General features: G+C 40.6%; 1 protein-coding gene across 15 annotated transcripts in view; it reads right to left on the reverse strand.

Moving 5' to 3' along the window:
* LOC146512465 (calcium/calmodulin-dependent protein kinase type II subunit gamma) overlaps positions 1-12,608 on the reverse strand; it is a 42,009-nt gene that overhangs the window by 21,528 nt on the left and 7,873 nt on the right. For all 15 annotated transcript variants that reach the window (XM_085169733.1, XM_085169734.1, XM_085169731.1 and 12 more), the window contains 4 exons: positions 9,078-9,137; positions 5,868-5,922; positions 5,643-5,708; positions 1,170-1,242 (listed from right to left, as the gene is read on the reverse strand). In XM_085169733.1, the coding sequence (XP_085025859.1) occupies positions 1,170-1,242; positions 5,643-5,708; positions 5,868-5,922; positions 9,078-9,137 (254 nt within the window). The remainder of the gene's footprint in view (positions 1-1,169; positions 1,243-5,642; positions 5,709-5,867; positions 5,923-9,077; positions 9,138-12,608) is intronic.

Raw genomic sequence — 12,608 nt, forward strand, 5'->3', positions numbered from 1 at the left:
ACACACACACACACACACACACACACACACACACACACACACACACACACACACACACACACACACACACACACACACACACACACACACACACACACACAGCAAAGCAGAGATCAAGACAGTGAGAGACAGGCAGTTAAAGGCACTCTTCAGTAAAGCTTTTCCTCAGAAATATTTATATTTGATGTGTTCGACACAGCATGTGGGGGTGGGATAAAGGTGTGAGAGCGTGATGGAGAGACAGAGGAGGTAGGGAGAGGATAAGTAGTTGAGAATCTCCCCAACACCTTATATGGGCATGGGTCCGTAGCCATGGAAACCACTCGGGAGTCATTTAGGTAGAGCTGCAGACTGCATGCTAAATGGAAAGTGTACTTAGCGCGAGGCGGCGTGTGTGGCAGTGTTGTAAATGGCCGTTGTTTGGGCAGCGGGACATAAAGGGCCGCAGTAAAAAGCCCACTCAGGATAAAAGGCCAACAAATCAGACAGGCAGTGCTCGAGGTTATTCTCTGACATAGTGTGCACACGTACAAAAGCCGCCCACATGTGTCTCAGACATCCCTTGAGATAGCGGGTTTTTTTCCCTACCCCCCTGCCCCTCACTTCGTAGTTTCAAATTCAGTACATATATTATTAACATCTCATCAACTTAAACTGGGTTAAACGTAAAACTGCAGGCAACAGAGAAGCCATCCTCATCCTCTACTCTTTACCACTCAACCCATCAGCAATTTGGGACAAATCAAATCTGACGCTTGAAGGGTGGTGTGATGTCACGCTCGTCTATGCCTCCGCCCAAACACAGCCCCCTCACGAGTGAGCTTGTGCACGTATGAGCTCTTGAGTCCTTGCCATAGGTGAGGCGAACCCTTCCACGTGATCATGACTCACAGTCTCTCTGCTCAACATGAACATACATCATGTGATTATGCACGCACAGACACAAAAAAAACACACACAGTCCCGGTCAAGGACAGGCAGGATGACAGATCTGACGACAGACAGAGGAGGGCGGGGGCAGTAGACGGCAGTAGAGCAAAAATTGCGGAGAGGGAGAGGAAGAGAGATGGAACAACTGAGAGCCATCTGTATGTTGCCATGGCCACGAGCAGAGGTGTGTGTGTACATGTGTAAGAGTGTGGTTGTCATGGAAACGGGCAGCCACTCACCTTGAGGTCTCTGTGCACAATATCATGCTGGTGGATATGATTGACACTCTCCAAGATCTGACTAATGCAGTGACTATGGAGAGAGAAGAGGGACAGAGAGAGAGAGAGTGAGACGTGTCAGTCACCACCCTTCATTGCAAAAAAAAAAAAAACCCACCACACATTTACCCCACATGACTCGTCTGCCAGGCAGAAAAAAAAGGATGCATGGTATAGCCATCATTAGAAATAAAAAAGAAAAAAAAACCCCAACAACGAGACATCGTACTTGATCACTGTGACAACTGGCAACATGAAACTGGAGCTGTCGCACAAACGGATTACATATTTTCCAGAGATAGACAAAAAAAAATAAGTTCAGACAACCTGCAGCGTTTCCCACAGAAATAGATTCTATTTGTGGCATGTAGTGTGTGTGCTCCACTGCAAATATTTTAATTGCCCAGTCCCTTGTGACAAATACAAAACAGCATTCAGCGTTGTATTCATTGCCTCTTCAGTTAACCTCTTGTCCCAAGAACCAACTCCACTGCATCAGACAGCATTGGAAACTGTGCTCCTTGCTTTGCTGCACAGCTCTAGTCACATCTGCGTAACAGCAGAGCCAGCTCTCCACCTGCTGCAGGTTCTGGTTGAAGTGGCTCTCTAGCTTGCGACTGATCTCCAGAGCAGAATAAGGACTACAGTCAGCTGAAGTCCATTTGACTATTGGGCAGCTGAATGATTCAGCCCGGTGGCAGTCCTATGTTACATGCACGTTTGTGAGACAAAAAAATCATACAGTTTGAGAAAGAAGAGAAAACGAGCTTTACAGAGTTATTTGGTGTATCACAGTAGCACAAAGCATTCAAAAGGTACTACTGTCTGAACACAGACAGAAAAATCTGTCCCTGGCTAGATTTGACCATGTGTGTTTCACGTTAGTGTAACTCCTCGACCAGTTTGGGCCAGAGAGAAAATGCGAATGTTTCCTGAAAAATGAGAATTATTCTATAAGACAGCCAAATTACATAATTCTTCCAAGTAGCTTATATGATCCTTGGGTTAAGGACCATATCGTCCTAGTATGGAAAACTGGTTGAGGAAAAGAAGAAAACTTCTAACTAGCTAGCAGCTAGTTAGGAGTGATTTAAGTTTCAGTATAAGAGTGAGGCGAAAATGTCACAATCAATCACGGACAACCTCACGTTCTTGGACAACTGGAAAAGAAAATAATGCTGGCAAGGCTGCAGTTATCATACCTGGGCAGTCTGCCAAGTAAAGTCTATGTGTGGGAAACACTGGCTTTTGAGTGATGAATTAAACATTTCAAAAAGCGAGATGTAGTGATGGAATGATAGCCAAAAGACCCAGCTATAAGCGTTTTCCAAGCAAAACACTAATACTGCATTGCTACAGCTTTTGGAAAAAACTGCACCTTTTTGACTCTTAGCTGTATTTTAAAAAGCAGTATGAACACGTCACTGTGGATATAAAGCTTATGTAATAGACGCTTGACGGCCAAGAAAGTTAACCAGTTAAAACAGTTAACTCGATTAATTAATGAGCACACTAGCTGTTAACTGCATCTCTACCGTGATCCCTAAAAGCAATCAATTTTACGTTTCAAACCCATTATCCAGGTACAGTAGCTTAAAGAACAAATACTACGTATCTGATGTGGGAAGGCTTGAACCATCCAGTCAATAAATCTGTATCCCGGTAGCAATTCTAATAATGGGGGCGTCAATTCAGCTGCCACCGATATCGTTGCCATTATTTCTCAACACTGGCTCATAAGCATGTTTCACACAATCCTGTGGAGTGTGTTGGCACATTACGCGTCTTCTGAAATTTTCTTACATGCCCATACAAGACCATCCTCTTACTGTCTTACACACTGTGGCACCGGGTGATGATTTCACTCTCTAATGCTCATGTTCAGGTTAATGGGTCAGATGTCACCTGCCTACAAAGAGTGAAGCCCAGGCTTAAATCATATGGCTTGGTTTCTGTGGGTCTGTTCACCCCTTATGTGGGAACAAAGACCCCTACGCTAACTGCAGACAGAACTCATAATCTGCCCACCACACAGCCACAGGAGGATAGCGCAAACAAAGACAGAAAGATTACATGAGACAACACCAACAAAATCAAAGAAAATCATGTAAAATGCCAAATAAAATTTCACAAGTTGCCAAGGTGAGGTCCCCTAACCACATTCAGTGAACAGTAATACAAGTCTTCAGATCCGAGCGGACCGAACTGGCGTTTTTTGCTTCATAAAAAGGCAATGATAGTCAGAACTGTTGGTTGACTGTGCAATTGTTTCAGTATTATTTGAATGGTCCTATACAACTCCTATTTTAAGACAAGTTAATCTAAACTTCACATGTCTGAATGAGTCTTTCAAGGTCACTAAGATGCACAGATTATTCAATCTTATCCACAGTAGGTTATTATACACAGACTACAGACAATATAAACGCATACCTATATTTGCTCTTGCAGCCAACGACGCAACATTTGCTGTGCTCTGCTAGCTGAGACATTTTGGAGAGTGCTACTCTCTACCCCTTTGCACTCACTTCTAAATAATATAGCAGTGACAAGGCTGGATTACACACTTTCTAGCTGATTGATTATCACTTGCTAACAGAGCCGGGAGGGTGCTCGATATGACAGTATATTTTTAACAAAGTTTCATTTAAACGTCAGTTTATTAAATCAAAACAAAAACAAATAAATAAACAAAACAAAAAGAACAGAACTGCATTTTTACTATAATGGGGGGGGGGAAAAAAACAGAGTGAGACATGTGATTAAAGAGAGAAGGGGGAGAGTGGGGAACCAATGAACTTGTTGACAAGTAAATGCATTTCCTGATAAGAATACCAGCAAGCCAATTACATGCACTGCTGTGTGCTTGTGTGTTCATAAAATGAGAGTATTTATATATTTAATGGGATTATGCTGTTTGTCTGCAGTACCGTGTGTCTGCATGCAAAAAACCCATATACCAAAAAAGATTGGGCTATTAGTAAGTCATTTAAAACTCAAATGACTGAAAAACAGTACACAAACAACACAATGTTGAGAATGAGGATGATTTTTACATATATAAACACATCCATAGCACAGCATGTGAAAACCAGGATAAGGTTGAAAATTCATTTTGTTTTCCTTAAATTTCCAAATTTGAAAAAAAAATAAAATAAAATAAATCTATGTATCTTTCTTAACCTTGAAGATGCCACATTGTCCCAGTCTTTAAATTATTGTGGTTTAACACCAATGTAAATAGATAAAGACTTCAGTGATGTCAGCAGCTTCATAAAGGGGGCATATTTTGCCGTGCACTGGTCTGGTTCTACCTTTAGGCATGTGTGTGGTTGTGCTCCAGTTTTGCTGGACTTTTTTTTTTGGACTACATTACAGTTTTGAGAGATTCCTCAGACAGAGAACTTCACCTAAACCACAGAAATACAGGAAAGTCTGGTTGCATCATTGCTTGGCAGTTTTTGTACACAGCCAGATTCTCAGTCTGCATCTCTGACCAGCCTTTCTTGTGCTGCGTCACATATTCAGATTATAAAAGCCAGAAACAAAACAAAAGCTAGGTTCTGAGCAGAAGGCTGAAGTACAAAACTTAGTGTAATATCGCACAACCAATGAGGTTAACAGGTCAATAGCACAATTGTGCATATTAAGCGATATCCTCTATTTTAGTAAAAATGGAGAATATCACCACATTAATGATTTTCCCATCCAGTATTTTGCAAAAGTAAAATCATTTCTGAACTTAAAATGGCAAAGAAGTGGGAATGTCAATATCTATGATACAGAATCTTAAATGATTCAGACAATCTGAAAAAACCTCTCTACAGACGAGGGACAAGGCTAATAACTGTAAATGTAAATGAGAAGCCCAAGAACACCATTCTCAGTGAACACAGAAGCAAAGAGCACGTCCTGCAGAGTAAAAAGTGCATCTAGCTTCTTTTTGGCACACAGTTCAAAAGCCAGCATTTCTGATGGATTCAACGCGGTTTGAGGGTGCTTTAGTGCATGCAGCATCAATAACTTGCACATCTGTGAAGGCACCATAAATGCCAAATAATGTATATATTTAGGTTTTGAAGCAACAAATGTTGACATCCAGTCAATGTCTTCTCTTTGTAAGACCTTGCTTATTTTCAGGATGACAATAACTGAATTTAAATGAGCATAATGGTGCAACAAACCTGGAATCCACTGAAAACATTCCAAACTGTTGAGCAGCTGAAAATCCTTTATCGAGCAAGGATTTTACGTCACATTTTTGTTTTTTGAAGAGGTGATAAAACACAACTATGAACATGCCAGTCAATATGTTTTCATTGCACCATTTTCAAATTAATATAGAATTCAAATCAGTTGCAAATCATCACATTTTGTATTTCTTTATATTTTACAAAGTGTCTGGGAAGAGCAGCTTCATTAAGGGGTGTTTACCTGGCATCAGCCTCACTGTAGTACTCCCTGGCTACAATGTCTTCAAAAAGCTCTCCTCCTGTCACCCTGTAAGGGGAAGGGAAGGAAGAAGGGTCCGAAGAAAGAGACGGAGAGAGACAGGGAGTTAAATAACAGAGAAGTTGTTAGCATACACAAACAAACCGCAGTCACACGCATGGATAAAATGTCATTGTGTGTGTGTGTGTGCGCGCAGAAGATACTCACAGGTCAAAGACTAGGTAATGAAAGCCTTCCTCTGAAATGCTGTCATGGAGTCTCACTGCAAGAGAGAGGGTGGGAAATGAGACTGACAGCTAAGTGAAAGAGAAAAAATAAAAATACTGTTCTGTTTGGCTGTCAAGCTTCACGTAAACGTGAAAGCTCAAATATAAATATGTGAAGAGAAGAGAGGCAGACATGGAGTAAAATAAATGTCATTTATGATTGTGATGTATCGATTCTCCTTTCTTAACCACAGCAATATGAGCACACCCAATGATTAGGCAATTAGTGAGCACTTAATTCAACCATACTCTCCCTGCAATTACTGCAACTGAGTGATGGTTTCTGGAATGGACTTTGTTTGGGGCAAAATTACTGGTGGTTTAGAATACATCTTTATAATGGACACAGTAGGGTTAGCATGCAGGAGCGACTATAAGCAACTGTAATTGTAGGTTGTGATAGCATTGCTTAAAGCTATGTCTGACCAAAACAGTAAAGAACTATCAAAAGCCCACTTTTATCCAAATTAAGTGATTATTATTTCAGGTTTAACATTACTTCAAACATATTTGGTGATAAAGAAAGGACATAAAAGAGTACATGTATTTAGACAATCTGGGAGAGTCTATGATAGTTGGTGGTGACTAAATAGGAACCATGTGGAGCAATAACAAACCAGGGTATATGCTAAACCATTAGACTACTTGGACACCTGTAAACAGGGGTATTTTGTCCCAAGCAGAGAGCAGTCACTCATGCACTCTTTCCTTCTTTTTACATGTCCACTTACAGCATTTTGTTTTTCTGTTTTGCTGCCTGTTTCAGGTACACAACATCCTCATTCTTAACAAGAAAGCACAAAACAAGACCCAACGTAAACCTCTAAAATAATTAATTGCAAACAAAGACCCACAAAGACCAGAACCAGTCTAGGAAATGTTATTTTTTGTGTTTCCTGATTGCTGAGCTATCCAAACCCCTGGTCTGAAACAGAAGTAGCGAACGCACTAATGAGTTCATTCTGCGGTTATGCAGTAACCACCGCGGCTCTCAGCTTGTCAACTTAACTAAACAGCAGCAGAATGACGAAGCAGGATCCAGGCTGCACAATCCACGAGTTACAGGATGGGCCTGAGACACAGCTTAGGTTTAGTGTCAAGAAAGAAACTTATTGTTATGTAAAGCAAATATCAGTTGTATAATAAGATGAAGTAGGATGGCCCCTGCAGCAAGAAACAAGAGCGACTGTTCTTTACTCCTCCTCCCATCTTCTCGCTCTCCCTCCATCTGTCTCCTACTCCTGCTTTCGTCTCTCCATCTGTCTCATTTTCGTGCCCTCTTTTGTCTAAAGTTTGAACATATACGATGCCAAAATATGCCAAAAAGGGGAAAGGACATGAGAGTGAAATGTATATAGAAAGGGAAAGAACAGGAAAAGTAGGTGAGGGACAAATGAGTGCCGGGGGAGGGGGGGGGCTTTTCAGAAAACTAGGACATGAGGAAAATAGAAATGAGCAGTGCAGTGAGAAAGGTGTCATTGATTTTGTCATTTTCCCCTTTGTGCCCTTTACCGATCTCTCCTGAACATCTCTATGAGGAGATGTATAATTCATATCACTGCGATATGGGTTTCCATCAGAAAGGTAAAAAAAAATAAAAATAAATATCACTATGTAAAGAAGGCAGAGAGCATTTCTCACAAGTCAGCTTTGATTATCTTAATTTTTCCACACACACACACGCAGCAAAAGTCAGCTTCAAGGCATCTTCACACATGCACCATAGGTCTAAACCTTCTAGCACCCAAGCACAAACTCCGTGTGATGTCGGATTGAGCTGAAGTGTGAATATCGCAGTTAATAATCTGGTGCATTCATTGTTAGCGAGTGGGCGTCACACGTGCTGCCTCCTGTATGTTCTATCTATGCAGCTCCCTCGCCTGTGAGTATTTCCAGTAGTGCGAAAGCGTTTGAAGCAGCCTATTTCCTGCTGTGTGCTACATACAAGGCAAAAAAAGAAAGGACTGTGGAAAATATCCTGACCTGATTTTCCCAAAAACTGACCAAAGTTCACGCACAACTGATTCTGTGACCTCTTATTCTGAACGGCACTGTTCATATCGTTTGTTTTTAAATCAGCGACGGCGATGTCATCAACAAATGTTTCTGTTATCATTTATAATACGCCATAACTTCCATGATTGCTACAAAGGGTAGTTTTTCGCTAACAGAAAGTGGTGCAAACGAGCCTGATCAGTGTGTCGTTAGTAATCTAACAGCCAAACATTGGTACAGGCAAAAAGTTGTTATCAACCCAACAACTCAACCGCTGCCTACCACAGAGACATTAGAGGAATGGGTGACGGAGATCTCCAGAGATTATTTCAAAAAAATGAACAAAATGAAACCCTGCTGCTGCAAATAAGATACGACAGCAATGCTCCAGGAAACGATTAATCTTGTGATTTGATCATCACAAGCACAAGATGGAAAATAAATACATTAACTCAATTGATGTATTTATTTTACCACTCAGTGCGTTCTTTGTGATTCTGTTTATTTCTAATGTGACAGCGGCACATACAGTTACACATTACAGCGTGTTCAAAAAGTCTGTCCTATAGATTAGTAATGGAGATGGTCACCAGATTAAAATTAAAGGGATTTTATTGATTTACAGGTATTACTGGTGGGAAAAGAGGCCTACAGTCAAACCTTCAAGATATGTATCTCCAGTTTCCTTGAATTGCTTCATAGCTGTTCAGATAAGATCAATCCTGGATGTAATCAGCATGCTGACTCTCAAATGATCCATCATCGTATAGTTGACGTGTCTGAGTTAAACATTATGCCAGTGTTACTGGAGTGTTTATTCTGTTTTCTATAAACAGATTATGAAGACTTTAAGTGCATTAATTAAATATTCCAGAAATCCTAGCAGAACCACAGTATGTGGTATGTGTAACACGCCAAATGATCTATTACATAAGAGTCACCCACTTGCAGCTCTGCTTTGAAATACCACAATAATATTATAACAAAAATATCTTAATTCAAGGTCAAATCACTCGCTTTTCTTTCCTCTTATTTCTTTGTATTTTAACAACCATTTCTATTTACAAAGACATCTTAAGCCTCACAAACATTATTTCTGAAATTCTCTGCTGCAGATAACTACTACAAGGATTGCATTAATTGGTCAGATACTCACCAATGTTGGGGTGTTTCAGGAGACGGCAGATACGAGCCTCTCTCTCAAGCTTCTGATGATCTGTGTGGACAAAACAAAAAAGGTTTATTCAAATTCAGCCACAGTAATAAAGTATTTAATAACATAATATAATTTCCACTTGAGGAACTTTAGCAAAACACATGTTCAGCTGTACAAGATGGATAAAAATAACTAAACACATATTAAGTGAGCTGAACATTAGCATTGAGATGGGATTTACTGAGGTTAGCAGCTGATGATCATCTAGTCTGCCACATTAATTTTGCACTTCCTCCATGTTCCAAAAAGTGATGTGAAATATTATTAACATTTCAGCTGTTTTATAATTAAGGGAGGTAAAAGAACTCTGGTAAAATAACAGACAATATATTATCATAAATAGGTATTTAAAGATCCTGACATAAAAAGCTAGAGCCAGTATTTGTGACAATGAGCCGATCTGTTTAAGTCAGCTATGCTGTTCTGGGTTTACTGTCCCAGTGCATCAGTGTACCATTGCTCACCAATGCACTGTTGAATCTGACATTGCTTTATACATAAAATTGTATAATTTTATGTATAAATAATAATAATGATTATTAGAGCTTTAATTTAATTTAATTGGTGCATATGTAACTAATTCTATATTGCTTAAGTATACACATCAGTAAACGAGTTAATCCCTAAAACAGTTATGTAAATCTTCATAATTCAGTTATTTTTAGAAATACATACAGGGGAGTCTAAGCCATGTGACATGCAATGCTTCCTTGGTGGAAATGAATGGGGGACAATGTGGTTTTATGGTGTGGGCCTTCACCTAATAGGTGCTACATTATCATCAAATGTTTGGAACAATAATGTTTGGTTTTTACACACTGGTGTTGCCAACAATATACCCATTAATGTCCTGCAGTCAGAAGAGAAGGGCCACCTTTTACAAAGCCCCAAGTATAGCACACACCTTCATTATTTATGTTCTCTCCATCCCAAATAAAATTTTCAGTGCCTGAGACTAGAGCACAAGAAAACCAAGGCACTCGTGTTCCTTTTAAAAACTGAGCTACAGATGTTTAGTATTAAAAATCTACTGAGTCATCGGGGCGATGTACGGCAGCTGTCAGTCATAAAAGTGTCTCTGTATGCAAATATTTAAATGAAGATGTGTATTATGTGCAGAAAGAATAAACTAAGCCAACACTCATAAGCAGTAGCAATACAGTCATTTGCATGTAGAGACAGTCTCCACCTCTGAAATCTAACAATATGAATTAAAACGGAGCTCCAGTGCTAGCATTTCTGCACATGTGGTTTTAAAAAACACACAAAATCAAACGAAGAAGTCTGTCTGTAGCAACAGGTGCAGCGGTTTGCATGCATGTGTGAGTGTATGTGCTACAGGGTTTAGTGTGAAGCTCAGTTATGGACAGTGCAGTATTTGCACTTTAGACAAAGATTACACACCCGCCTCATCTCCAAACCAACATCCTTGTTTGAGGATTTGTCCAAGTCATGTAGCAACGTGCGTTTACACTAGTGCGTTTGTGCACGGTTTGCAGGTCTAAACCACACGATACTTTTAAACTACTCCATCTAAATACCATGGGAAGAGGCCATGCAACTGCTGAGGTCAGAGGTCACATGGGGTAACTGTAATGAAGAATGACTCAGTGTGTGTGCTTTATCACTGTGGTGAAGCCAACTCAACTCCACAGCTCCATAGCGATGACACCACAGAGACACAGACTCAGTAAGATTTGCATTCATTTCCCCAGCGCAGCAACTACCTCAGATAAAATTCACATGCTGTTGCTGAGTAATCAACTATCACCTTACCCAGCTGTTCTTCTATATTGCAGTATAGCATTCACAGGCATTACAGCATGTTACTATAAAAGGCAACGTTATTGTACTGCAGTTTTCTAGATGGTCTCTGGCTGGCATTTCTACCAACACTGACAGATAAATTATATTTACAAACATGTTATAAATGAATTATAAATGGTTGCCTGAAAAACAATTAGAACATAAACTTTATGAACATGCACCATATGACCCTTGGCTTTTGAGTCAAGATACATCATACCTAAGATTTAAGGTTTGTTTTGTTTTTTAATAAAAAATGGAGATTAAAAACAAAACAAAACAAAACACCAAAACAACAATGACAGCCATTATCTAGTATGACTTTTGGTTTCTGGAGCTGCAGCCAACACAGAGGCAAAAGAAATACTCCAAACCAGGAAAAAAGTGAAAGGTAACCAGAATTGTTAATTTAGCTCGTCCTCAAGTTCAACAAAAACCTTCCTGAGTAATAGCCCAATACTGCAAAGGCTTCTCTCTCAAACCTGCTGGACAGGAGGCGTAAATTTGCAGAAAAATGTGAAATCTTCCGTTTCTATCTGCTTGTTTGAACAGTGTGTTATGCTACCCGTTCTGTTCCATTTTAACATGACACATCTTTTCAGATTGTTGTAAACTTGGCTCTAGGAAGACAGCATTTTTAATCCACCTATGCATATTTAAACAAGTCTCCCCCTCCATCTCACTCAGCACTGGAGTGCCTCAGGGCTGCGTTTTAAGCCCCCTGCTGTACTCACTGTACACTCACGACTGTGTAGCCACATCAGACACCACCTCCATTGTCAAGTTTGCTGATGACACTGTTGTTGTAGGCCTGATCTCCGACAACATCGAGACGGCCTACCTGGAGGAGATTAGGAACCTGGAGACCTGGTGCCAGGAGAATAACCTCCTCCTAAACATCAGCAAGACTAAGGAGCTGATCGTGGACTTCACCACAAAGCAGGCGAGGAATTACAAACCCCTCATCATCAGTGGCACGCCAGTGGAGAGAGTGGACAGTTTCCGATACCTGGGTGTCCACATCACTCAGGACCTGTCATGGTCCTGCCACATCAACACCCAGGTTAAGAAAGCCCGTCAGCGTCTCTTCTTCCTCAGAAGACTTAGAGACTTCCATCTGCCACTGAAGGTGCTCAAGAACTTCTACTGCTGCACCATCGAGAGCGTCCTGACGGCAAACATCTGCACCTGGTTTGGGAACAGCACCAAGCAGGACAGACGAGATCTGCAAAGAGTGGTGCGCTCAGCCGAACGCATCATTCAATCAGAGCTCCCTGACCTGCTGTCCATCTACACCAAGCGGTGCAAGTCCAAAGCTAGGAAGATTATGATGGACCTCTCCCATCCCAACAATGGACTCTTCTCACTGTTGAGGTCTGGGAAGCGCTTCTGCTCCCTTAAGGCCAAAACAGAGAGAATGAGGAGGAGCTTCTTCCCCCAGGCTATTCGGGCCCTGAACCAGGTGTAGGACTGTACTCTCCCACACACATCACTATAAGACTGGACTCTCACACACATCACATCACCACACGCACCACCACACATTTCCTATAATTTCCTATAATTTATAATCTTTATAATCTCTCTCTGCTGTTTGCACATTTTTATTTATTTTTATTTTTACTGTAAATTCCTAAGTTAATTTGTAAATTTTGTAGTAAATTG

This window comes from Neolamprologus multifasciatus, chromosome 8 (genome assembly GCF_963576455.1).
Source record: "Neolamprologus multifasciatus chromosome 8, fNeoMul1.2, whole genome shotgun sequence".
Lineage (NCBI taxonomy): Eukaryota > Metazoa > Chordata > Actinopteri > Cichliformes > Cichlidae > Neolamprologus > Neolamprologus multifasciatus.